We start from the raw sequence: 26,015 nt of genomic DNA on the forward strand, positions 1-26,015 counted from the left end.
TCAAAATGGTATACAATACCGACAGGTTGTTAGGTAAGACACATATGCAACAGTTAGACAACTTTATTCCGAAACGTTTCGCCTACACAGTAGGCTTCTTCAGTCGAATACAGAAAGTAGGCAGGAACAGTAGAGATGTGAAGACGATGTAATCAGTCCATCACCCTTAAAGTCGTAGAACTTGAGGTTGTCAGTCCCTCGGCCTGGAGAAGTTCAGTTCCATAGTCAGGAACTATCTGAAGATCAAGCGACAGTGCGGAGACTTAAATACTGTCGGAAGGAGAGGTGCAGGGTAGTAGTAGTAGTAGTAGTAGTAGTGAGAGGCAACTGAGAGGTCATGTCCCTCTCAGATCCAACCCTTCTCACTTGAAAAGCTTGTCCAAGGTGTTTTCTGTACCAAGATGCCACGTGTTGCAGTGTCTGACAAGATGAACATCAAAATGGTATACAATACCGACAGGTTGTTAGGTAAGACACATATGCAACAGTTAGACAACTTTATTCCGAAACGTTTCGCCTACACAGTAGGCTTCTTCAGTCGAATACAGAAAGTAGGCAGGAACAGTAGAGATGTGAAGACGATGTAATCAGTCCATCACCCTTAAAGTCGTAGAACTTGAGGTTGTCAGTCCCTCGGCCTGGAGAAGTTCAGTTCCATAGTCAGGAACTATCTGAAGATCAAGCGACAGTGCGGAGACTTAAATACTGTCGGAAGGAGAGGTGCAGGGTAGTAGTAGTAGTAGTAGTAGTAGTGAGAGGCAACTGAGAGGTCATGTCCCTCTCAGATCCAACCCTTCTCACTTGAAAAGCTTGTCCAAGGTGTTTTCTGTACCAAGATGCCACGTGTTGCAGTGTCTGACAAGATGAACATCAAAATGGTATACAATACCGACAGGTTGTTAGGTAAGACACATATGCAACAGTTAGACAACTTTATTCCGAAACGTTTCGCCTACACAGTAGGCTTCTTCAGTCGAATACAGAAAGTAGGCAGGAACAGTAGAGATGTGAAGACGATGTAATCAGTCCATCACCCTTAAAGTCGTAGAACTTGAGGTTGTCAGTCCCTCGGCCTGGAGAAGTTCAGTTCCATAGTCAGGAACTATCTGAAGATCAAGCGACAGTGCGGAGACTTAAATACTGTCGGAAGGAGAGGTGCAGGGTAGTAGTAGTAGTAGTAGTAGTAGTGAGAGGCAACTGAGAGGTCATGTCCCTCTCAGATCCAACCCTTCTCACTTGAAAAGCTTGTCCAAGGTGTTTTCTGTACCAAGATGCCACGTGTTGCAGTGTCTGACAAGATGAACATCAAAATGGTATACAATACCGACAGGTTGTTAGGTAAGACACATATGCAACAGTTAGACAACTTTATTCCGAAACGTTTCGCCTACACAGTAGGCTTCTTCAGTCGAATACAGAAAGTAGGCAGGAACAGTAGAGATGTGAAGACGATGTAATCAGTCCATCACCCTTAAAGTCGTAGAACTTCTCCAGGCCGAGGGACTGACAACCTCAAATTCTACGACTTTAAGGGTGATGGACTGATTACATCGTCTTCACATCTCTACTGTTCCTGCCTACTTTCTGTATTCGACTGAAGAAGCCTACTGTGTAGGCGAAACGTTTCGGAATAAAGTTGTCTAACTGTTGCATATGTGTCTTACCTAACAACCTGTCGGTATTGTATACCATTTTGATGTTCATCTTGTCAGACACTGCAACACGTGGCATCTTGGTACAGAAAACACCTTGGACAAGCTTTTCAAGTGAGAAGGGTTGGATCTGAGAGGGACATGACCTCTCAGTTGCCTCTCACTACTACTACTACTACTACTACTACCCTGCACCTCTCCTTCCGACAGTATTTAAGTCTCCGCACTGTCGCTTGATCTTCAGATAGTTCCTGACTATGGAACTGAACTTCTCCAGGCCGAGGGACTGACAACCTCAAGTTCTACGACTTTAAGGGTGATGGACTGATTACATCGTCTTCACATCTCTACTGTTCCTGCCTACTTTCTGTATTCGACTGAAGAAGCCTACTGTGTAGGCGAAACGTTTCGGAATAAAGTTGTCTAACTGTTGCATATGTGTCTTACCTAACAACCTGTCGGTATTGTATACCATTTTGATGTTCATCTTGTCAGACACTGCAACACGTGGCATCTTGGTACAGAAAACACCTTGGACAAGCTTTTCAAGTGAGAAGGGTTGGATCTGAGAGGGACATGACCTCTCAGTTGCCTCTCACTACTACTACTACTACTACTACTACCCTGCACCTCTCCTTCCGACAGTATTTAAGTCTCCGCACTGTCGCTTGATCTTCAGATAGTTCCTGACTATGGAACTGAACTTCTCCAGGCCGAGGGACTGACAACCTCAAGTTCTACGACTTTAAGGGTGATGGACTGATTACATCGTCTTCACATCTCTACTGTTCCTGCCTACTTTCTGTATTCGACTGAAGAAGCCTACTGTGTAGGCGAAACGTTTCGGAATAAAGTTGTCTAACTGTTGCATTTCTTAGTTTTCTCTGTATTAGGACTGAAGAAGCCACTCGTGGCGAAACGTTTCCTTTAATAAATGTCCTGAACTGTACATAAGTGTCTTTTTCCACATCTTGTCGGTATCACCATACCATTTCCTCATTGCTGTCTTGGTTTAAGGTTGCTGCTTACCATAACCCCCAAGTCCTTTTCGCAATCTGTATGGTTAAGTTCTACATTATTTAACTTATAAGTGCTAGGGTTATGGACACTCCCGAGCTTCAGAACCTTGCATTTATCTACATTGAACTGCATCTGCCACTTTTCTGACCAAGAGTAGAGTTTGTCTAAATCCTCCTGAAGTTCCCTAACATCTACGTTTGAATCAATTATCCTACCTATCTTTGTGTCATCGGCGAATTTGCTCATATCACTAGTAATTCCTTCATCAAGATCATTGATATATGAACATTAAAATGGTATAAAATACCGACAGATTGTTAGGTAAGACAAATATGCAACAGTTAGGTATCTTTATTTCGCAACACAAGGGTATCTTGGTACAGACCATGAACTTCGACAATCTCTACTAGTGAGAACGGCTGGGTTTGAGAGGGACCTGCCCTCCCAACGCAACCTACGTCTCACCTCCTGGCACTATAAAAGGCTCCATCCTGTCACTTCAACTTCATATTGTTTCAGACAACGGAACAATGCTCTTCTCCAGACTGAGGGACTGACCACCTCAAAACTTTAAGGGTGATGGACTGATTACATCGTCTTCAAGTATCTTCTGCTTCTATCAACTTTTCTGTACTCGACTGAAGAAGCCTACTGTGTAGGCGAAACGTTTCGAAATAAAGATACCTAACTGTTGCATATGTGTCTTACCTAACAATCATTGATATATATTATAAACAACAACGGGCCCAAGACTGATCCCTGTGGAACGCCACTTGTTACTGATCCCCACTCGGATTTAACCCCATTTATGGACACTCTCTGCTTCCTGTCTGTGAGCCATGATTCGATCCACGAGAGCACCCTTCCCCCAATGCCATGAGCTGCTACTTTCTTCAACAGTCTTTGGTGCGGAACTCTATCAAATGCCTTACTAAAATCTAAGTAAATAATATCAAATTCTTTATCGTGGTCAACAGCCTCAAAAGCTTTACTGGAGAAAGTTAATAAATTAGTTAGACAAGACCGGCCTCTTGTGAATCCATGCTGAGTATCATTAATCAAGCTATGCTTATCGAGATGGCTTCTTATAATCTCAGCTATAATTGACTCTAGTAATTTGCCTACAATTGAGGTCAGGCTTATTGGGCGGTAATTTGACGGTAACGACTTGTCCCCTGTTTTAAAAATAGGAATTACATTAGCCATCTTCCACATATCAGACACTGCACCTGTTTGAAGAGATAAATTAAAAATATTAGTTAATGGTTCACAGACTTCCATTTTGCATTCCTTTAGAACCCTTGAAAAAACCTCATCAGGACCCGGTGACTTATTTTGCTTCAGTCTGTCTATCTACTTCACAACCATTTCACTAGTGACTGTGATGTTACATAATTTATCTTCTTCTGATCCACTATAAAAATTAATTACCGGAATATTATTAGTGTCTTCCTGTGTAAAAACCGAGAGAAAATAATTATTTAAAATCGAGCACATTTCATTCTCTTTGTCAGTAAGATGCCCATAGTTATTTTTAAGGGGACCTATCTTATCTCTGACTTTTGTTCTATAGACCTGGAAAAAACTTTTTGGGTTAGTTTTAGAATCCCTAGCAACTTTAATTTCATAGTCCCTTTTAGCTTTTCTTATCCCCTTTTTAATGTCCCTCTTAATGTCAATATACTGATTCATAAGATGACCCTCGCCTCTTTTGATACGCCTATAAATTCCTTTCTTATGCCCTAGTAGATATTTCAGCCTATTATTCATCCATTTTGGGTCATTTCTATTTGATCTAATTTCCTTATAAGGGATAAACGTTCTTTGAGCAGCATGTATTGTGTTCAGAAAACTGTCATATTGATAGCTCTCTTCGTTACCCCAGTCAACAGATGATAAGTGTTCTCTAAGCCCATCGTAATCTGCTAGGCGAAAATCTGGGACTGTTACTGAGTTATCCCTACTATCATACTTCCATTCAATTCTACATGTAATTGATTTGTGGTCGCTGGCACCCAGTTCCTCTGAAACTTCTAAATTATTAACAAGGGATTCATTGTTTGCCAGAACTAAGTCAAGCAGGTTATTACCCCTTGTAGGTTCTGTCACAAACTGCTTCAAAAAACAATCCTGAACTACTTCTAAGAAATCGTATGATTCTAAATTCCCAGTTAAGAAATTCCAATCAATATGACTAAAGTTAAAGTCTCCTAGAATTACTACATTATCGTGCCTTGTGGCCCTAACAATTTCCTCCCATAGTAGTCTCCCCTGGTCCCTATCTAAATTTGGGGGACGGTATATCACTCCTAAAATCAGTTTTTCGTGCCCCTCTGAAAATTCTATCCAAACAGACTCTGTATGTGTTACTTCAGACTTAATACCCGTTTTTATGCAACAGTTCAAGCGATCTCGGACATACAATGCCACCCCACCCCCCTTCCCGATACTTCTATCTACTTGGAACAATTTAAAACCCTGAATGTGACATTCTGCAGGCATGTCCCGACTTTTTGAATTAAACCACGTCTCAGTAATGGCAAATACATCTATGTTACCTGCACTAGCAACTAGTCTCAACTCGTCCATCTTATTCCTAGCACTGCGACTATTTGTGTAATAAATATTTAATGACCCTCCTATCTCTTTACCCTTCCTGCTCCTTTCTGTTATTCCACTAAACCTATTACTGTCATTGTCAATTAGTGCCACTGGCTTTCCAATATCCTCCTCATTTTGCCTATTACTAGTTCTCCTAGTACTCATGTTACTACCCTGCGACTTCACAGTTTTCCCGCCAAAACCCATACCACTAACTATTCCTAGTTTAAAGACCTAACAGCTCCCTCCACTGCGTTGGCCAGTGCTCCCACCCCACACCTAGACAAGTGAACCCCATCCCTGGGATACATGTCATTTCTGCCATAGAAGAGGTCCCAGTTGTCAATGAATGTTACCGCATTTTCCTTACAGTATTTGTCCAGCCAGCAATTGACACCAATTGCTCTGGACAACCATTCATTTCCAACTCCTCTCCTTGGCAAAATGCCACATATGACAGGTTTGCCACCCTTCTTCCTAATTATCTCTATTGCTGACCTATACCTGCTAATCAGGTCCTCACTCCTACGTCTGCCAACATCGTTGCCTCCAGCACTGAGACAGATAATAGGATTGCTCCCATTACCTCTCATGATGTCATCCAGACGGCTAACAATATCCTTCATCCCAGCCCCAGGAAAACATACTCTCTGCCTCCTACTCCTATCCTTCAAACAGAATGCCCTATCCATGTACCTAATCTGGCTATCCCCAACAACAACAATGTTTTTACCTTCCTTGGCGTCGTCCGTAGTGATGCTCCGAGTAGTCGACTCACATTCGCCAGGTAGCATTACACCACTTGTAGAATTCGTCAAGACGTTCTCGATGGTCTTCGTTGGGGTTTCTAGGGATGTCTCACTCACGTCTGCCAATGCTTCCTTGGTGCTCGTTGTGGCATTCCCAGTAGAACACTCACATTCGTCAGGTAGCACCGAGAATGAGTTGGAAGTTTCCACGGCAGTCTTCTGGTTTCTCGTTGTTTCTGCTTCTCGAACCGTTTTCTTAATCTTCAGCTTGGTTCCATGTTGCCCGACCACTGACCAAGCTCCCTTCTTAACCTGGGGACTCACAACAGGTGGATTACTACGAATCCTCTTGTTCTCCTCCGTTAATCGCCGTATCTCCAGTTTAGCAACTCTGAGTTCTTCTCTCAGCTGCTGGTAAAGCTGCTCAAGAGAGGGCATCCTGGTTCAGATTCACAGAGAGCACACAAACAGGTCTTCACAAGACTGAATGTATAGAGTTGAAGAACAACCTGAGGACTCCTATTATTTATGCTTCTTGATATGAAGCCAAGGATTCTATTAGCTTTATTGCGAACACTTATGCACTGTTGTCTTGGTTTCAGATTACTGCTAACCAGAACTCCTAAATCTTTTTCGCAATCCGTAATATTAAGATCTACATTATTTAGTTTATATGTGGCATGGTTATTGTCCTGTCCAACATTTAGAACTTTGCACTTGTCTATATTAAACTGCATCTGGCACTTCTCCGACCACTGCATCAGTCTATTAAAATCTTCCTGGAGTGCTCGAATGTCCTCGTCAGAATGAATTCGACGGCCTATTTTGGTGTCATTGGCAAACTTGCCGATGTCGCTCTTTATGCCCTCATCTATGTCGTTTATGTAGATTGTGAACAGAAGGGGGCCCAACACTGACCCCTGTTTAGGGAGGAGGGTGGCTGGATACTACTTCTCTGAGTGCTCCTCCATCTATTTTTGGCAAGAACTCTACATAATCCTACGGGTTTAGTGCTCCCCCTTGATTATAATAATATGAACATCAAAATGGTATACAATACCGACAGGTTGTTAGGTAAGACACATATGCAACAGTTAGACAACTTTATTCCGAAACGTTTCGCCTACACAGTAGGCTTCTTCAATCGAATACAGAAAATAGGCAGGAACAGTAGAGATGTGAAGACGATGTAATCAGTCCATCACCCTTGTAGTCGTAGAATTTGAGGTTGTCAGTCCCTCGGCTTGGAGAAGTTCAGTTCCATAGTCAGGAACTATCCTGACTATGGAACTGAACTTCTCCAGGCCGAGGGACTGACAACCTCAAATTCTACGACTACAAGGGTGATGGACTGATTACATCGTCTTCACATCTCTACTGTTCCTGCCTATTTTCTGTATTCGATTGAAGAAGCCTACTGTGTAGGCGAAACGTTTCGGAATAAAGTTGTCTAACTGTTGCATATGTGTCTTACCTAACATTATAATAATAATAATAATTTGGCAAGAACTAGAGAAGGATTCACTACTGAGGTTATATGCTCAGTTTTCGGCATCAGAGTCACCCCGTGCATACATGATACTTCAGCACCAACCCAACAACACAGGAGTCACATGATTTCATCGTCTACCCGTCCTCATCATAGGTAGAGGTTGTTTTGATAAGGACCTGCCTCGCATGGGCCAGTAGGCCTTCTACAGTGTTCCTCCATTCTTATGTTCTTATGACATTCCTCAGGTCACGTGCGTCACATCTCACTCTCCGCCTATATATGTAATGTCTTTCTACCTCTGTATGTTAGAAGTGATCAAGGTCCCAGGACCGAGACGTTTTCTAATAAATATGTTATAGTGTCTGCTTACGTGTCTTTCTAAACCATTATTAAAGTTACACCTTGTATCTTCATTATTAAAGTTACACCTTGTGTCTTCATTATTAAAGTTACACCTTGTATCTTCATTATTAAAGTTACACCTTGTGTCTTCATTATTAAAGTTACACCTTGTATCTTCATTATTAAAGTTACACCTTGTGTCTTCATTATTAAAGTTACACCTTGTATCTTCATTATTAAAGTTACACCTTGTATCTTCATTATTAAAGTTACACCTTGTGTATTAGTAAAGTTACTCCTTATTGGGCCTTTTTTATCAACATTACTCCTTATTGGGCCTTCTTTATCAGCATTACTCCTTGTGGATTCAGTATCAATGTTACTCCCTGTGTCTTAATTATTAAAGTTGTCCCTTGTGTCTTCATTAAAGTTGTCCCATGTATCTTCATTATTAAACTTACTCTGTCTTATCAACGTCGTGGCTCTATGATGGAGCGTTCAGCTCACACCCAGAAGACCCGGGTTCAGTCAACTGACCAGGCTTAACGTAGGGGCAAGTCTTCCTACAATCTTTGTGTCACATCTTAGTAATATTAATAATAATAATAATAATATATTAATAATGATATTTTTATTTAGAAAATGTACAGAGAACTTTCACGGCGCGCATAACGGAGATAAAACACCTCAATTATTGGGAGCGCTTGAGGTTCCTAAACCTATATTCCCTGGAACGCAGGAGGGAGAGATACATGATTATATACACCTGGAAAATCCTAGAGGGACTAGTACCGAACTTGCACACTAAAATCACTCACTACGAAAGCAAAAGACTTGGCAGACGATGCACCATCCCCCCAATGAAAAGCAGGGGTGTCACTAGCACGTTAAGAGACCATACAATAAGTGTCAGGGGCCCGAGACTGTTCAACTGCCTCCCAGCACACATAAGGGGGATTACCAACAGACCCCTGGCAGTCTTCAAGCTGGCACTGGACAAGCACCTAAAGTCAGTTCCGGATCAGCCGGGCTGTGGCTCGTACGTTGGTTTGCGTGCAGCCAGCAGCAACAGCCTGGTTGATCAGGCTCTGATCCACCAGGAGGCCTGGTCACAGACCGGGCCGCGGGGGCGTTGACCCCCGGAACTCTCTCCAGGTAAACTCCAGGTAAAACTCCAGGTATACAGGTCTAGCTGACATCAGTGACATAAGAACATAAGAAAGAAGGAACACTGCAACAGGATTACTGACCCATGCGAAGCAGGTCCATGCCAACCCCCGGCTTAGAACAATGACTATATAGTCAGGTCACTTTCACTTAAGGAAGGAGCACTTCCCCAGACCTGGTAGCACAAGCTAGTTAGGTCCAACTCACGCCCACTCACCCGCTTGTTATGCTGAGCATTTCGGGCAAATTAGGTCAGTTTTGTCCCAGGATGCGACTCACACCGGTCGATTAACACCTTGGTACCAATTTTAAATTGAACGGAGACAGGGACAGCAGGTGTCTTTCGGAAACACGTCCGTAATGTTTTCCAGCCGTACCGGAGGAGATTCGAACTCGGACCTCAGTGCGGTAGCGATCGAGCTACGGGAGAGAACGTATAAAACACCAACTGCTTGTTTCTGTGGGGTTATCCTTGGCTATTACATTAGTCTTCCACTAACAAAGCTGTCCATTCTGTCTTCGATGCCAAATATGATTATTTTTGTTGATCAGAGTTGCTTTACCATTTTAGTCACCCATTCCATTCACACTTGTCGTTTTCTATCACTGTGGCCATTGCCCGTTTTCTTGATATTAAGGGTACACCACTGCCACACCTGTTTTGTTAAGATAGGATAAGATTTCGTTTGGATTTTTAACCCCGGAGGGTTAGCCACCCAGGATAACCCAAGAAAGTCAGTGCGTCATCGAGGACTGTCTAACTTATTTCCATTGGGGTCCTTAATCTTGTCCCCCAGGATGCGACCCACACCAGTCGACTAACACCCAGGTACCTATTTGCTGCTAGGTGAACAGGACAACAGGTGTAAGGAAACGTGTCGAATGTTTCCACCCGCCGGGAATCGAACCCAGGCCCTCCGTGTGTGAAGCGGGAGCTTTAGCCACCAGGCCACCGGGCCACCCGTTAGATTTTTTTTTTTACACAGGGTTTTACAAGGTTAGGTTAAGGGTTCTTAATTTTATTTACAAGCTAAGATCTGTTACCTAATCGGCTTCTTTGACAGTCTTTTTATTGTTATGAGATATACAAATAGTGAACAACCTGAAGTTGGAGCCATCTGTGGGCCAGCAATTTCATTTGGTCAACTGGCTTTAATTCGTTGATGTCGTTATGCTGTACAGACGTGTTTTAGACTCGAGTCATCATCCTTAATTAAGGTCAGTATTTACGACAAAAAAATGAGTTGGAGCAAAATATATTGTCGTTGATTATATATAGTAAACAGATGTGTATTGTTACCTGGAGGTTATTCCGGGGATCAACGCCCCCGCGGCCCGGTCCATGACCAGGCCTCCCGATGGCTCAGGGCCTGATCAACTAGGCTGTTACTGCTGGCCGCACGCAGTCCAACGTACGAGCCACAGCCCGGCTGATCCGGCACTGACTTTAGGTATCTGTCCAGCTCTCTCTTGAAGGCAGCCAGGGGCTTATTGGCAATTCCCCTAATGCTTGATGGGAGGCTGTTGAACAGTCTTGGGCCCCGGACGCTTGTGGTGTTTTCCCTTAGTGTACCAATGGCGCCCCTACTTTTTATTGGGGTCATTTTGCATCACCTGCCCAGTCTTTTACTTCCGTAGGGAGTGATTTCTGTGTGCAGATTTGGGACCATTCCTTCCAAGATTTTCCAAGTGTAGATTATGATATATCTCTCCCTCCTGCGTTCCAACGAGTACAAGTCAAGTGCTTCCAAGCGTTCCCAGTAGTTAAGGTGCTTGACAGAACTTATACGTGCAGTAAAGGATCTCTGTACACTCTCTAGATCTGCGATTTCACCTGCTTTGAATGGAGATGTTAATGTACAGCAGTATTCCAGCCTAGAGAGAACAAGTGATTTGAAAAGGATCATCATTGGCTTGGCATCTCTCGTTTTGAAAGTTATCATTATCCATCCTATCATTTTCTTTGCACGTGCGATCGTGGCACTGTTGTGATCCAACGCCCCCGCGGCCCGGTCTGATCCTTGAAAGTGAGATCCTCAGACATTACTACTCCCAGGTCCCTTACATTATTTTTCCGCTCTATTGTATGGCCGGAGTCAGTAGTATACTCTGTTCTAGTTATTATCTCCTCCAGTTTTCCATAACGGAGTAGTTGGAATTTGTCCTCATTGAACATCATATTGTTTACCGTTGCCCACTGGAAAACTTTGTTTATATCTTCTTGGAGGTTAACCGCTTCCTCAGCAGATGACAGCCTCATGCAGATCCTAGTATCATCCGCAAAGGATTATACGGTGCTGTGGTGTATATCTCTGTCTATGTCTGATATGAGGATAAGGAATAAGATGGGGGCGAGTACTGTGCCTTGTGGAACAGAGCTCTTCACTATGGCAGCCTCCGATTTAACTCTGTTGACCACTACTCTTTGTGTTCGATTTGTTAGGAAGTTGAAGATCCATCTCCCCACTTTCCCAGTTATTCCTTTAGCACGTATTTTATGGGCTATTGCGCCATGATCGCATTTGTCAAATGCTTTTGCAAAGTCTGTGTATATTACATCTGCATTCTGATTTTCTTCCAGTGCATCCAAGGCCATGTCATAGTGATCCAGTAGTTGTGAGAGGCAGGAGCGACCTGCCCTGAACCCATGTTGCCCTGGATTGTGCAGATTTTGGGAATCCAGGTGATTTGCAATCCTGCTTCTTAGCGCTCTTTCAAAGATTTTTATGATGTGGGACGTCAGAGCTATTGGTCTATAGTTCTTAGCTAATGCTTTGCTGCCACCTTTATGGAGTGGGGCTATATCCGTTGTTTTAAGTGACTGTGGAATTTCACCCATGTCCAAGCTCCTCCTCCATAGTGTACTTAGGGCACGCGAGAGGGGTTTCTTGCAGTTCTTAATGAAAACAGAGTTCCACGAGTCTGGGCCCGGGGCTGAGTGCATAGGCATGTTGTCAATGGCTTTTTCGAAATCTATCGGAGTTAGGGTAATGTCGGAAATCTGGCATACATTTATGGAGTTTTGAGGCTCATTCATGAAGAAATCATTTGGGTCGTCGATCCTCAGACCGATTAGTGGTTCACTAAACACAGAGTCGTACTGGGATTTCAATATTTCACTCATTTCCTTGTTGTCATCTGTGTAAGTCCCATCCTGTCTGAGTAAGGGCCCGATACTAGATGTGGTATTTGCCTTGTTTTTGGCATATGAAAAGAAATATTTTGAATTTCTTTCAATTTCACTAATAACTTTAAGCTCCTCCTGCCTCTCCTGGTTCCTGTAAGAGTCATTTAACTTAAGTTCGATAGTTTCCACTTCCCTGGTCAGCGCCTCCTTTCGTGTATCAGATATTCTAGCACTCCTGAGGAGCTCAGTGACTCTTCGTCGTCTTCTGTAGAGGGAGCGTCTTTCTCTCTCCAGTTTACTCCTGCTCTTCTTTCTTAGGGGAATATGCCTAGAACATGCTTCGGCTGCCAGGAAGTTGATCCTTTCAAGGCACTGGTTTGGATCCATGTTATTTAAGACATCTTCCCAACATGTTTCATTTAGGACATGGTTTACCTGGTCCCAGTTGATGTTCTTGTTGTTGAAGTTGTATTTTGTGAAGACACCTTCACAGGTACATGCATTCTGCTGATCAGGACCCCTATGCATGTGCGTCTGGACTTTGATTAGGTTGTGATCGGAATTAGTTGTTTTTGATATTCTTATGTCTCTTATCAGGTCCTCATTATTTGTGAAGATAAGGTCAAGTGTGTTTTCTAGTCTTGTTGGCTCCACTATCTGCTGGCTTAAGGTGTGTTTTTCGCAGAGACTTAGTAGCTCATGTGTGTGTGACCTTTCATCTGCGCTACCTCCGGGGATTGTTTCAGCTATAACATTATTTGCTACATTCTTCCATTTTGTATGCCTTAGGTTGAAATCACCAAGCAGTAAGATGTTTGGGGATGGAGCTGGAAGGTTTTCCAAACAGTAATCAATTTTCAGTAGCTGTTCCTTGAACTGTTGTGAGGTTGCATCTGGTGGCTTGTATACAACCACAATGACTAGGTTTTGGTTCTCGATCTTTATTGATAGAACTTCAACTACTTCATTTGTGGTGTTCAGCAACTCCGTGCAGATAAGGGACTCTTTGACATACAGGCCAACAACCCCCCCCCCTTGTTGCCTGTTTTTTCTGTCGCATCTAAAAAGGTTGTAACCACTTATCCATATTTCACTGTCAAAGTGATCTTTTGTGTGAGTCTTTGTGAAGGCTGCAAACATTGCATTAGACTCCTCTAGAAGTCCACTAATAAAAGGTATTTTGTTGTTGGTGGATGACTTAAGGCCCTGTATATTAGCAAATATGAACGAGGTTGCATTCTGTGTTTGTTGGGGAGATTTTGTTATTGGCATCAGTAGTTGTAATTCTGGAGGGCCATGGGTGGCCACTGGCTGCGCCTTCAGTCCAACAAGGCTCCGAGGTGGTAGACTATTTTTGTTATTTCCTTCCATTTTCTTTTTCCGTTTCCTGCCACTAAAAAATCACCTGGAGTTGGGTTGTCGTAGCTACTATTGTTTGTCTTGTGGGGTCTGTGCCTCCTGGTCCCTTTTAGATGGTATGCAGGGCAGTCGATGTTGTAACACTGCTTCTGGAGGACCGAGGAGTGACACATTTTTGGGTGAAAGAAAGTACAGGAAGAAGAACGACACACTCCTTTAGACAGGAGGTCGCTACATTTTTTGGGATGCTCAAAGTTGCATGTCCCATTTTTTTCCCTGTTATTCCATGCTTACAGATGCCCCAAGCATAATATTTGCACAAATTCACCTTTGGTTGAGAATTGTTGGGAGGTGTGTTGTCAATTTCTGCAGGTTCTGGGACTGCACTATAATCCTCAGTATCCAAGCCAGGGCCACCCCGTCCTGGATTCCATCTACTTTCCCCAGTAGAGGAAGAAGGAGGAGACTCCTCTCCAACATCTGTACTGTGGGCCACGGTCTTGTGCAATGATGGTTGTATATTTACGGTTTTAGATGGTTGTATATTTACTGTTTTTGTGGTGGTTTTGGTAGTGTCCCTAGGAGAGTCTGGGCTGGCAGTAAGGCTGGGGGCTGGGTCTGGGTCAGCACTGGGGCTGGGGGCTGAGCCTGGGCCAGCGGCTGGGCCTGGGCCAGCACCAGCACTGTGGGTATTAGTGCTATGACTGGGGGAGCCTGGGCCAGCACCAGCACTGTGGGTATTAGTGCTATGACTGGGGGAGCCTGGGCCAGCACCAGCACTGTGGGTATTAGTGCTATGCCTGGGGGAGCCTGGGCCAGCACCAGCACTGTGGGTATTAGTGCTATGGCTGGGGGATGGGTCTGGCTTAGCACCATGTGGGTGACTAGATAGTTTCGAGTCATCTGTTGTGGTATGGACATTCTGCATTTTTTGATACACTATCTCTTGCTCCCATGTTTTATATATTTTTGGTAGACTATCCAAGAGGTCATCCTTGTTTTCTTGATTATTTTTATCATTTATTACTCTCCTTAGTACCTTTCTGATACCTGCCCAAAGTTCTACATCTTTATTGCACAACCAGAAGCACCTTGCTAGTTCGAGGTCATTTTTTGAGGCTGTATTTAGTCTAGTACAAGAGATATGGTGTTTGGAAGAGCATAGATTGTTGCTTATTTTTTTCAAAATACGTGATTGTGTTTATTCAGAAAAAGTCAGTTTGGCATTTTTATATATGCCCGAGACTGTGCCTAAAACTTTTGTTTATTTCAACCATTGTATAATAGTTGTGAAACAGTATGTGGAGAACCTTGTGTAAGCTTAATATATAAGCAAGGCTAAAGTTAATAGTTGGAGCTAACTTTCTTCAGCCATTGTAGTACTGACTCAACGCTATAACCCAGCAAAACAGTATATAGATTTTCATTGTGTAGATTGCATGACTATTTCACAGCAAGGAAAAAAATTGTGTGTGACATTTCAACTCGGGCTTTAATATGGTTCTTACCCTTTTCTAAGATGACAGAATTTTGATATGAATACGTCATTTCTTTGAAACTTTCGTCTGCCGTAGACTGAGTCATTTTGGTGTCAAAATTTTTGTGGTACGCAGACTCAAATATAGCCTTATTTATTTTACTGTATATATATAAAAATGAGAAATAAACATATTACAGATTATGAACCTTTTTCATGTACAGTATTTTTATTATGAAAATTGCACGTCCCACTCATAAACTAATACTTGTATTTATAAATTAAATATATAATAAGGAATGTACAGGATATATACACCGAGATGTGTCTCAGCGTATATATGTCGAGAGTTTACTTTAATTCCAGTTTTAGGGATTAGAGTTTTTTTGACTGGTGGTGAATAAGTTGTATGCAAATTCATCCATGTTCAAGGACGTTCACTAGTCTGACTTTGAGGGGTTCAATTACGCACAACCATATAACGAATTTGTGGAAAACATATTCAATAAATTGATATGGATTTCCCTTTTCGCCAGCATAAACTGGAGAAAGTTTGAAACATTAGAATCGAACATTTGTCTTTTAACAGTGCGTGGTAAGTTGTTTCCCTGTGGTTCAGCACTTTCCCATTAGTAATATCTTGAGACATTGTTAATAGGAGGAACTTCATGATAAACTTGTTCCCATTCAGCCACATATCCTATTTGACTAAAGATGTCTTTTTAATTCTTCTGAAATCTCTGAATTATTTGCTCTGTCTTCATAATTGGGGCAACAGCGTTGAATTTTCCTTCTCTTATCGCGTGCTGGATGAATTTCTTGTGGAGGAAAGGATTTTCAGTTTGGAGCATTTTCATTCTCAGAAGGTGCCATGAACCATACTTTAGTTAGTTAACAGTCAACTCCTCGGAATATGCTTAGTGAGTCAACAGTTCACAAGTGCAGTTTCCAGTTTTCTTTACAATTAGACACTGATATATTTTAAAAATATAATACGAGATACAAGCATACCTTCCAGAATCTTTAACTCTGATTTCTCACAACATTCCTTAATAAATTCTGAAATTTTTTTTGTTCAATGATTGAAGGCTTCTCCATAACTTGTCAAGCTTCACCACACTTTCTTTTTCTTCCATTGACTGCTATGCTTTCTTCAGCTCTGTGACATCCGATGTCGCTTCATTGAAATAATTACATCCATTGTGGTCCCGGAACTCCATCCACATCATAATAATAAACAGTCCATTCAGTGAGCAGACATAATGTGTTTCGTTGAACACAGCCTGAACATTGTTCAAACAAAAAATCTGAGGCTACAAGAGCAGCATCCACTCTGGCACTGCTGATATACTTGCCACACAACAAAGAACTTTTGTCAAGTAAATATACTCACCATTCGTTAAACATCATTAAATTCTTGTGATGACATAACAGTGTCAACAAGTGTAGAAAACTTTCATCAGAAAATATATGTATAACAGATTATAACAAGTGAGAACTAACACTTCGGAAATTATAAAGTTTATAAGGCCAGTGTCTACATAGAGGCCTGGTCACAGACCGGGCCGCGGGGGCGTTGACCCCCGGAACTCTCTCCAGGTAAACTCCAGGTAATAAGGCTAAACTACCTATAAAAAATGGCTATATTTTGGTTTCTGGATTCAATAAACATATATTTTGGCATAAATAGATCCTGAGATATGACGTATTAGCTTAAGATTTACCTATCTTGGAAAATGGCAGCTACCAAGTTAAAGTCCCGGAGGTGAAATGTCTACCCATTATTTTGTTCTTGAAGTCATGTCAAGGTAGAGTGGGTAGTCATGTCAAGGTAGAGTGGGTAGCATTAAGTTCAGTTATATAACATTAACTTCAGCAACGTTAAGTGTGGCTATTAAGTTTTTTTTTTTTTTTTTGGGGGGGGGGGAAGTAAGGCATGTCAGCTCGCAAAAAAAAGGTGCACGAGATTAAATTCTGGAAAATATGTACACATCTGAGCTTGCTTGATTACTCTGGGTAAAGCTCTCTCAACGGTTATTATTTGTAAGTACAGTAAGTCCTCACTTTACGTCGTCGATAGGTTCGGGGAAACTGCGACTTTAACCGAAACGACGTACAACAAAACCAGTTTTACCATGGGCTAATTGATATTTTAAGAATCACCTACCACTAGGCAGTTAAAAAACAATAACAAATATGGCTGGCTCAATGAGCGCTTTGTGCATTTGCATGATTATCGTAGACTTGACAGACAGTGGCCCCGACCGGAAATCAATTTTTTTTCTCATCAGTGTTGTAACGAAATGACGTTGAACGAAATGAGTTATTGGAGGACCTGCTGTACTTGTTCGTTTGTCATGAGGGAGGAGTCTGGATGCTGGTTAAGAGTTCTTGATCCAAGAAATTTTAGGTACTCTATCCTGCCTCGGTCAAATATGATTAAATTCAATTTCCTAGGCGACACGCGACTTATGAGAGTCATGTAGATCTATACCGGATGAAATATCAAGCCTCACCGCAAGGTGCGCGGAGGAACCCGCACGGATTAAGCGATGACCCATGTTTATAATAATGTAATACTTGTCTGTAAAAGGAATTACGGTCATTTTAACATTTGTATTATTTTGATTGTTTATATTGGATCGTCAATTGTTTCTTGAATTGTGTGTTTGTAGATGAATGGTTCAGAGAACCGACATGTTGATAAATTAGACACATGTATAACTCTTGGGTATCTTTATTGAGGAAACGTTTCGCCACACAGTGGCTTCATCAGTCCATACAAAGGAGAATCTTGAAGAACAGGAGGAGAATGAGGTAATCAGTCCCTCAACCTTGAGTCGATGTGGTCAGTCCATCAATCTGACCACATCGACTCAAGGTTGAGGGACTGATTACCTCATTCTCCTCCTGTTCTTCAAGATTCTCCTTTGTATGGACTGATGAAGCCACTGTGTGGCGAAACGTTTCCTCAATAAAGATACCCAAGAGTTGCACATGTGTCTAATTTATCAATTGTGTGTTTAAACTGATCATCGTACGAATGACGGTCTTGAAAACGTTATTTTTTACGCATCTGTTTTACAGGCTAACAGCTGTTATCCTACCTCAGCTTATTTCAAAACCCAGCTCTGTCTAAGGTATGCTACCATCCTCCCCCCCAGGTTGAGACCCACAACAGTCTACTAATATCCAGGTACCTACTTACTGCTAGGTGAAGAGGACAGCATATGTAAGGAAACATGCCCAACGTTTCCACCCATGCCAGAGATCGATCTCTGGACACTCAGTATGTGAGCTGAGTGTGTTATCAACTGAGCTTAAGTTGTGTTGAGCATAATTTTCATTCGTTATAAGATAATTTGGAGGCGGTTAAGTAACTGATTAGAGCGCAGGTGTGCAAATGTTTGCCAGAAAACTGAAGACTGACGTACATATTTTAAGTGACGCACGTACATTCTTCTTAATTCAGTTGAATAAATCTCAGAGAGAGAGAGAGAGAGAGAGAGAGAGAGAGAGAGAGAGAGAGGCAAGCAAGCATGCAGTCAGGTATGTGATAACTCATTTTGTTTGTTTGTTTTCTCAGGTTATTTTCTACGATTCTGATTGGAACCCGACGGTGGACCAACAGGCAATGGACCGCGCTCACAGGCTGGGCCAAACCAAGCAGGTGACGGTGTACCGATTGGTGTGCAAAGCAACTATTGAGGAGCGCATCCTGCAGCGAGCCAGGGAGAAGAGTGAGGTAAGTCACTGTACCTCGTAGCTCTATTATCCTCCCTTACCAATGTGTTGTGTATGTTCCTTGTACAAATTAAAAAGCGTACATATTAAACGTAATAACTTGCAAGGAAGTAATCGTCATTGAAAAAAAAAATGAAAAAATACATCATAAAAAAGTGTTCCAAAGAACGTGAATTTTAATGAAAAATTTTATTATCTCACTGGATATATTCTACTTTTCTAGGAGTCGTATTTAAGCATCTTATTTTTACAACAGTTTTTTTACAATTTTAACCAATAAAATGTAAGGGCGTCATAATTACAGATAAAGAGTTCTGTGTCTAGATTCGGTGTTGAACTCTTAAGAAATGCAAGAAATATCGCCAGCTTCTTCAGGAGATGCCTGATCACTCGGGTTGTGATAGCTAGGTAGTCTTTGTAGGCAGCAAACAGCAATAGCTTGACCAGGGAGTGACCTGATTAGCCTGAACTTAGGCGCTGTTGTGAGAATATAAATACTATTGAAGTGTGTCAGATGTGTGTCCACTGTGAAGAGATGGGAAAGGCATGACACTTCAGAATAAAACTTGCCGCTAGTATTACTTCCAATGCTTGTACTGTCTTAACAACATTATAAATTCAGTGACCAGACAAAATTATCACAAACTCTTAATTAAGTCTCGTTATTATTTGTCTGGCTTGTATTGCAACAATGGTAGATGGGTGAAGAATCTTGTGTATTCACCGAGGGTTGGGCTAAAGTTCTTGAGCCCCCTCTGAACTTTGGAGTGCTTCAGTCGGTTCTTACCCTATCAGTCTCTCATTTTGTTATATAACAAGACCATCGTCTTGTTAAATTATATAACAAGACGATGGTGAATTGGAGAACGGAGAGTGCACAAAGTGGGCAGCACAGATCTTACCTTCATTAATAACTCTAGGTGGGTAATTTTGTTTGTCATTATCGTTAGTATTGCTATTTCCAATGTTGATGTTATTAATTAATATTGCGAGTGTTGGGTTTTCTTACACGAGGTGAGGCAGCCCGCGCCATGACCTACATCCCTCACTACTGCTGAATTAACATTCTTGGAAGCAAAACCTATCAGGTGACACACGAAAGCCAACAGTTATTTGATCAAAGGTAACGCTTGAACACTAAATACGTTCTCGATGGCTCATACTTTGTACCTCCTCGCCACCACACGCACACGCACCAGCGGGCAGGTGGTGGTGGTGGTGGTGGTGGTGTGGCCACGTCAAAAGCTCCTGTGTTTTGCAGTCAAATACTGTTGAGACCATGTTTCCAATGAGATAATGAAGGTTTTTTATTCTGTCACTCAAGATTTAAAGTCGTGCCTGAGAAGAATCCTACTGAGATATTGCTTGAATATATATATATATATATATATATATATATATATATATATATATATATATATATATATATATATATATATATATATATATATATTTGAGAGAGAGAGAGAAGGAGTGAGGGAGGGAGTGGGGGTGCATGTGCTTCGGCTTGAGTATATACAAGTGTAGTTTTTGTCCATCCCCAGAAATACATGTGGACCGTCTCAGTGTGAACATACTGCCAAAGCTCCCGGGAGAGGATAATCGACAGCTATTACCACTAATTTAACCACCCTGTGTTTAGTTTTATAGCGGCAGAGAAAACCTGAGTACTTAGCTATGACCACCTTCCCTATGGCTCCTCTTTATCTCTCCACTGAATCTTCCATCCACCTGATATCTATGTATCTGTATATAGAAAGGTGTGAGGGACTGGGTAAAGGAGGTCTTGTGTGCGAGGGGATTAGCCGTGCAGAAAGCGCGTGTGAACGTGATAATAGGACTGAATAATTGTAAGTGGTTTTTATGGCTTGACGTGCTGCTGGAGTGTGAGCAAGGTAGCAGTCATGAAAGGATTCGGAAAAACCAGTTAGCCGGACTTGAGTCATGGAGGTGGGAAGTACAATGCCTGCACTCTGAAGGAAGTGTGGACGGCCGGTGTTTATATATATATATATATATATATATATATATATATATATATATATATATATATATATATATATATATATATATATATATATATATATATATATACATTATACATATATATATATATACATTATATATATATATATTACAGATATATATACATATATATATATAATATATATATACATATATATACATATATATATATATATATATAATACATATATACATATATATACATATATATATATATAATACATATATACATATATATACATATATATATATATAATACATATATACATATATATACATATATATATATATAATACATATATACATATATATACATATATATATATATATATATATATATATATATATATATATATAAAATTGTACCCGTGAAACGAGTGGTATTGATCAATAACAACACTGCACTAGCCAACGAGTCGATCCCATGCTGTTTTGGCCCGCCTCCTGGTAAGCGAAAACGCATGACGCTTTAGATCACTAGTACACAAACAGGAAGTAGAATGAAATTAGGTCAGAGGCGTCCACACCACCGTATGTCCTTCGATGACGGGTACAACATTTAGCTTGGCTGGATGCGCCATTGTTAAGGATTGTGTGGTCTAGTGGTCTAAAGCGTCATGTGCTTTCACTTGCCATGAGGCGCGCCAAAACAGCATGGGTAGACTGTATATATACTATATCATTCTGAACCTAAAGAAAAAAATATGTTTCATTGTGTTTGTTTTTTATTAAATTATTGTAAGGTTATCTAAAATATATTTAGTTTATTAGGCTAAATTAAATTGCGCTTGTTATAATAAGGTTATGTAAGTTTTTTAAGGTTCTTTTGGTACAAAATTATTAATTTTTACATTAGCATAAATGAAAAAAAAAATATCTTTAAACTTATAAGAGCAAACTTTTTAGAAAGGACTTTATTTTAAATGTGCTCTTGCTAATTGACCAGTTTTACCTATTCGGCACCACACACACACACACACACACACACACACACACACACACACACACACACACACACACACACACACACACACACACACACACACACACAAGTAAGACATAGAGAGAGAGAGAGAGAGATAGGAGGATGGGTGGACTGTATTTTCTTCAACTGCAAGGTTTCCGATACAGCCCTACACAAGAAACTGGCTGAAAAGCTAGAGGAGCAAGCAGGAATGGCAGGGAAAGAACTGCAATGGATCAGGGAATACCTGACAGGAAGGATTCAACGTGACGAGGTGACAGAGTGGGTGCATGTGTCGAGTGGGGTTCCACAAAGGTCAGTCCTGGATCATGTGCTGTTTCTAGTATATGTGAATGATATGACAGAAGCGATAGATGCAGAGGTGTCCAGGTTTACAAACGATGTGAAGCTAACGAGAAGAATACAAGTGGACAAGGATCAGGTAAGCCTACAAGGAGATCTGGACAGGCTGTAAGCCTGGTCCGACAAATGGCTTCTGGAGTTTAACCCCAGCAAGTGCTAAGTCAAGAAGTTGAGGGATGGACAAAGAAGACCGCAGATGAAGTACAGCCTAGGAGGTCAACGGCTGCAAAACTTACTCAAGGAAACGGATCTTGGGGTGCGCATCATACCAAGCATACTGCTGCAGCATATAGGAGCATGGCGAACCTAAGAATAGCGTTTCGATGTCTAAGTAAGGAATTATTCAAGACACTGTACATTGTGTACATCAGGCCCATATTGGAGTATGCAGCACCGGTATGGAACTCACACATGGCCAAACACGTCAAGAAATTAGAGAAAGTGCAAAGTTTGCAACAAGACTAGTCCCGGAGCTAATGAGTATGGCCGACGAGGAGAGATTAGGGGAAATCAACCTGATGACACTGGAGAACAGGAGGGTTAGGGTGGACATGTAAACGTATACTGTGAAGAATCGACAAAATAGACAGGGACAGAATGTTTCAGAGATGGGACACATCAACAAGGGGCAACATCTGGAAGCTGAAAACTCAAGTGAGTCATAGAGATATTAGGAAGTATTTTTTCAGTTACAAAGTTGTCAGGAAGTGGAACAATCTGAAGAATGATGTAGTGGAGGCAGGATCCATGCATTGCTTTAAGGAGAGGTTCGATAAAATTCACGGAGAAAGAATAGAGTGGATCTAGTAGCGATCAGGGAAGATGCGGGGCCAAGTGGACCACCTTATTGCTCACCTGATGTTTCACGCCAGGTGATCTGTCAACTCAGGAATATTAATGAACGAGTAGGCAGCTGACCTGTGCTGATCAGCCAACACACCAGTGGTGTTAATTAACCAGTAATTGCCTCATGCCAGGTCATTAGCTCAGAATTGGTAAATAACTATCTGTTGTATTATGTGTGAAGTGATTACTCAACTCCGAAACCTAATTAAGGAATGGCTTCTTGCATCAGATAATTGCGTAATTCAGAGGTGATTGGATTCACAGTATGAAGAAAGTGAGCGAGGATAAGTTGCTTTAAATGTAACAAATATTTTTAACACAAAATTATCATGAATTACACTTTACACAGTCGTATCATCAATCACAGGTAGTACCGTCCTGTAATACATGTATGAAGAGAAGCGTTTTAGACATTTTGTACTCTGGCAGATTGCTGTAAAATGGTAAATAAATCGAGCAAATACTTTCATTCAGTATATATTTACTTTCTCGCAACATTTCTTTTTCCAGCTTAGGAGACGTAATCTAAGACAAGGTGGTGGTGATCCCCACAACCATTAATATGTTTTCTTAAACACCGCATATTGATAATAATTTGCAAACGTTATACCTCATCCTGGAATCAGTTTTGCTGGAATTTTATTTATATTCAACCCCCTACCCTCTCCCTTTTAGCATGAGGTGTGTGTGTGTGTGTGTGTGTGTGTGTGTGTGTGTGTGTGTGTGTGTGTGTGTGTGTGTGTGTGTGTGTGTGTGTGTAATCGCGAACGAAAGGAAAAATATATAAAATAACCACAGGGGGAGTTTAATGATAGCTCTAGGCCTTTCGTGTTGCAGTCAACACATTAAGAGCTTGCAATGTTGCAGAAATGAGTAGGAAGTCCAGGCAGGCTCCTGATGATGTGTTGGGTACAACACGAAAGGCTTAGAGCTATCATTCAACTCCCCGTGTGGTTATTTTGCATATATATATATATATGTATATATATATATATATATATATATATATATATATATATATATATATATATATATATATATATATATATATAACACTATCACCGGGCGTCTTCCACCTACAGTAACTATTAACAACTATTGGGCGCATAATAAATCAAATTGCCTTTTGAGAACCCATATTACTAACCCATATCAGATGAAATAAATATAAAAAATACTTTGAATCTTATTAATATGAACTAGTCAGAGACTTAAAGTTTCCAAATAAATCACATTCGAATCACAGCTTCATTTGAGAACAGACCAGTACTAGCTTAAATGTGTTGATGTCAAGAAATAGCTATCGTGCCCCGAGTTTCAACAATGTTACCCTCAAATAATATGGATACGGAATGTGATAACATGAACTAGCCACTCCAACATTCCTAATGAAACTGTCCTCAGCACGCTAACCTCAGCCCATTGTACAAAAAAAAGGTGAATAAAAAGAATACTGAGTATGCATAAAATAGTAATAGTGGGAAGGATTGAAAGGAGGTCCAACATGTGTAAGACAAACGATTCTACGGGAGAGGGTTACTGAACTGCTAAAACTTCCTCACGAATAATAATAACAAAATTTCACCAATATTCCAGAGATTGAACAAAATTTAACATATAGTGCTCTTAAGCTTCTCAAGAAATATTCCACAAGGGAGGTCCTTGAATTAAAAACTTCCTTAGGTATAATAATTACAAAATTTCAGCAACATTGCAGATAAAATTTAATATTATGTACTTCTCATAAGATGGAAAGCTTCTCAAGAAATATCCCTTGATGCCGGTGAAGGGCTCTTGATCTGAGGAATTGGAGCTGTGCTCCCTCTTCTTGAATCTAACTTGAATGCCTCCGAATTCTCAAGAATTGGGAAAGCGAATATGTTTTCGTGTAAAAAAGATACATAAAAACAAATTCTTTCAGTATTGACCACCTTCAATCACACCTAACTGCTTTATAAATTCAAACATCTAAGTTATTGGGAACGCCTTGTCACTTAAATTGTACTTCCTGGAACTCAAGCAAGAAAGATGTCTCTGGAAGGTCTTAAATTGTACTTCCTGGAACTCAAGCGAGAAAGATGTCTCTGGAAGGTCTTAAATTGTACTTCCTGGAACTCAAGCGAGAAAGATGTCTATGGAAGGTCTTAAATTGTACTTCATGGAACTCAAGCGAGAAAGATGTCTCTGGAAGGCCTTAAATTGTACTTCCTGGAACTCAAGCGAGAAAGATGTCTCTGGAAGGTCTTAAATTGCTCTTCCTGGAACTCAAGCGAGAAAGATGTCTATGGAAGGTCTTAAATTGTACTTCCTGGAACTCAAGCGAGAAAGATGTCTCTGGAAGGTCTTAAATTGTACTTCCTGGAACTCAAGCGAGAAAGATGTCTCTGGAAGGTCTTAAATTGTACTTCCTGGAACTCAAGCGAGAAAGATGTCTCTGGAAGGTCTTAAATTGCTCTTCCTGGAACTCAAGCGAGAAAGATGTCTATGGAAGGTCTTAAATTGTACTTCCTGGAACTCAAGCGAGAAAGATGTCTCTGGAAGGTCTTAAATTGTACTTCCTGGAACTCAAGCGAGAAAGATGTCTCTGGAAGGTCTTAAATTGTTCTTCCTGGAACTCAAGCGAGAAAGATGTCTCTGGAAGGTCTTAAATTGCTCTTCCTGGAACTCAAGCGAGAAAGATGTCTCTGGAAGGTCTTAAATTGTACTTCCTGGATCTCAAGCGAGAAAGATGTCTCTGGAAGGTCTTAAATTGTTCTTCCTGGAACTCAAGCGAGAAAAATGTCTCTGGAAGGTCTTAAATTGCTCTTCCTGGAACTCAAGCGAGAAAGACGTCTATGGAAGGTCTTAAATTGTACTTCCTGGAACTCAAGCGAGAAAGATGTCTCTGGAAGGTCTAGTCCCAAATTTACACACCGAAATTAGTTCTAACTGGGAAGTTATGGTAGACGGTGCAAAATACCTACACTAAAAAGCAGTAGTGTAACAAGTACATTTAGGAGGTGGATTTAAAGATTTAAAGATAGATTAAGACATCTTTTTCTTCACAGAGTGGAAGGCTAATGGAATGAATTAAAAGAAGTAGCAGTA

At 41.0% G+C, this 26,015-nt stretch overlaps 1 protein-coding gene across 2 annotated transcripts in view; it reads left to right on the forward strand.

The window, feature by feature from the left end:
• Ino80 (chromatin-remodeling ATPase INO80) overlaps nucleotides 1-26,015 on the forward strand; it is a 754,916-nt gene that overhangs the window by 386,407 nt on the left and 342,494 nt on the right. For both annotated transcript variants that reach the window (XM_070098261.1, XM_070098262.1), the window contains exon 27: nucleotides 18,573-18,731. In XM_070098261.1, coding sequence (XP_069954362.1) covers nucleotides 18,573-18,731 — 159 coding nt within the window. The remainder of the gene's footprint in view (nucleotides 1-18,572; nucleotides 18,732-26,015) is intronic.

Source organism: Cherax quadricarinatus, chromosome 61 (assembly GCF_038502225.1).
Source record: "Cherax quadricarinatus isolate ZL_2023a chromosome 61, ASM3850222v1, whole genome shotgun sequence".
Taxonomy (NCBI): domain Eukaryota; kingdom Metazoa; phylum Arthropoda; class Malacostraca; order Decapoda; family Parastacidae; genus Cherax; species Cherax quadricarinatus.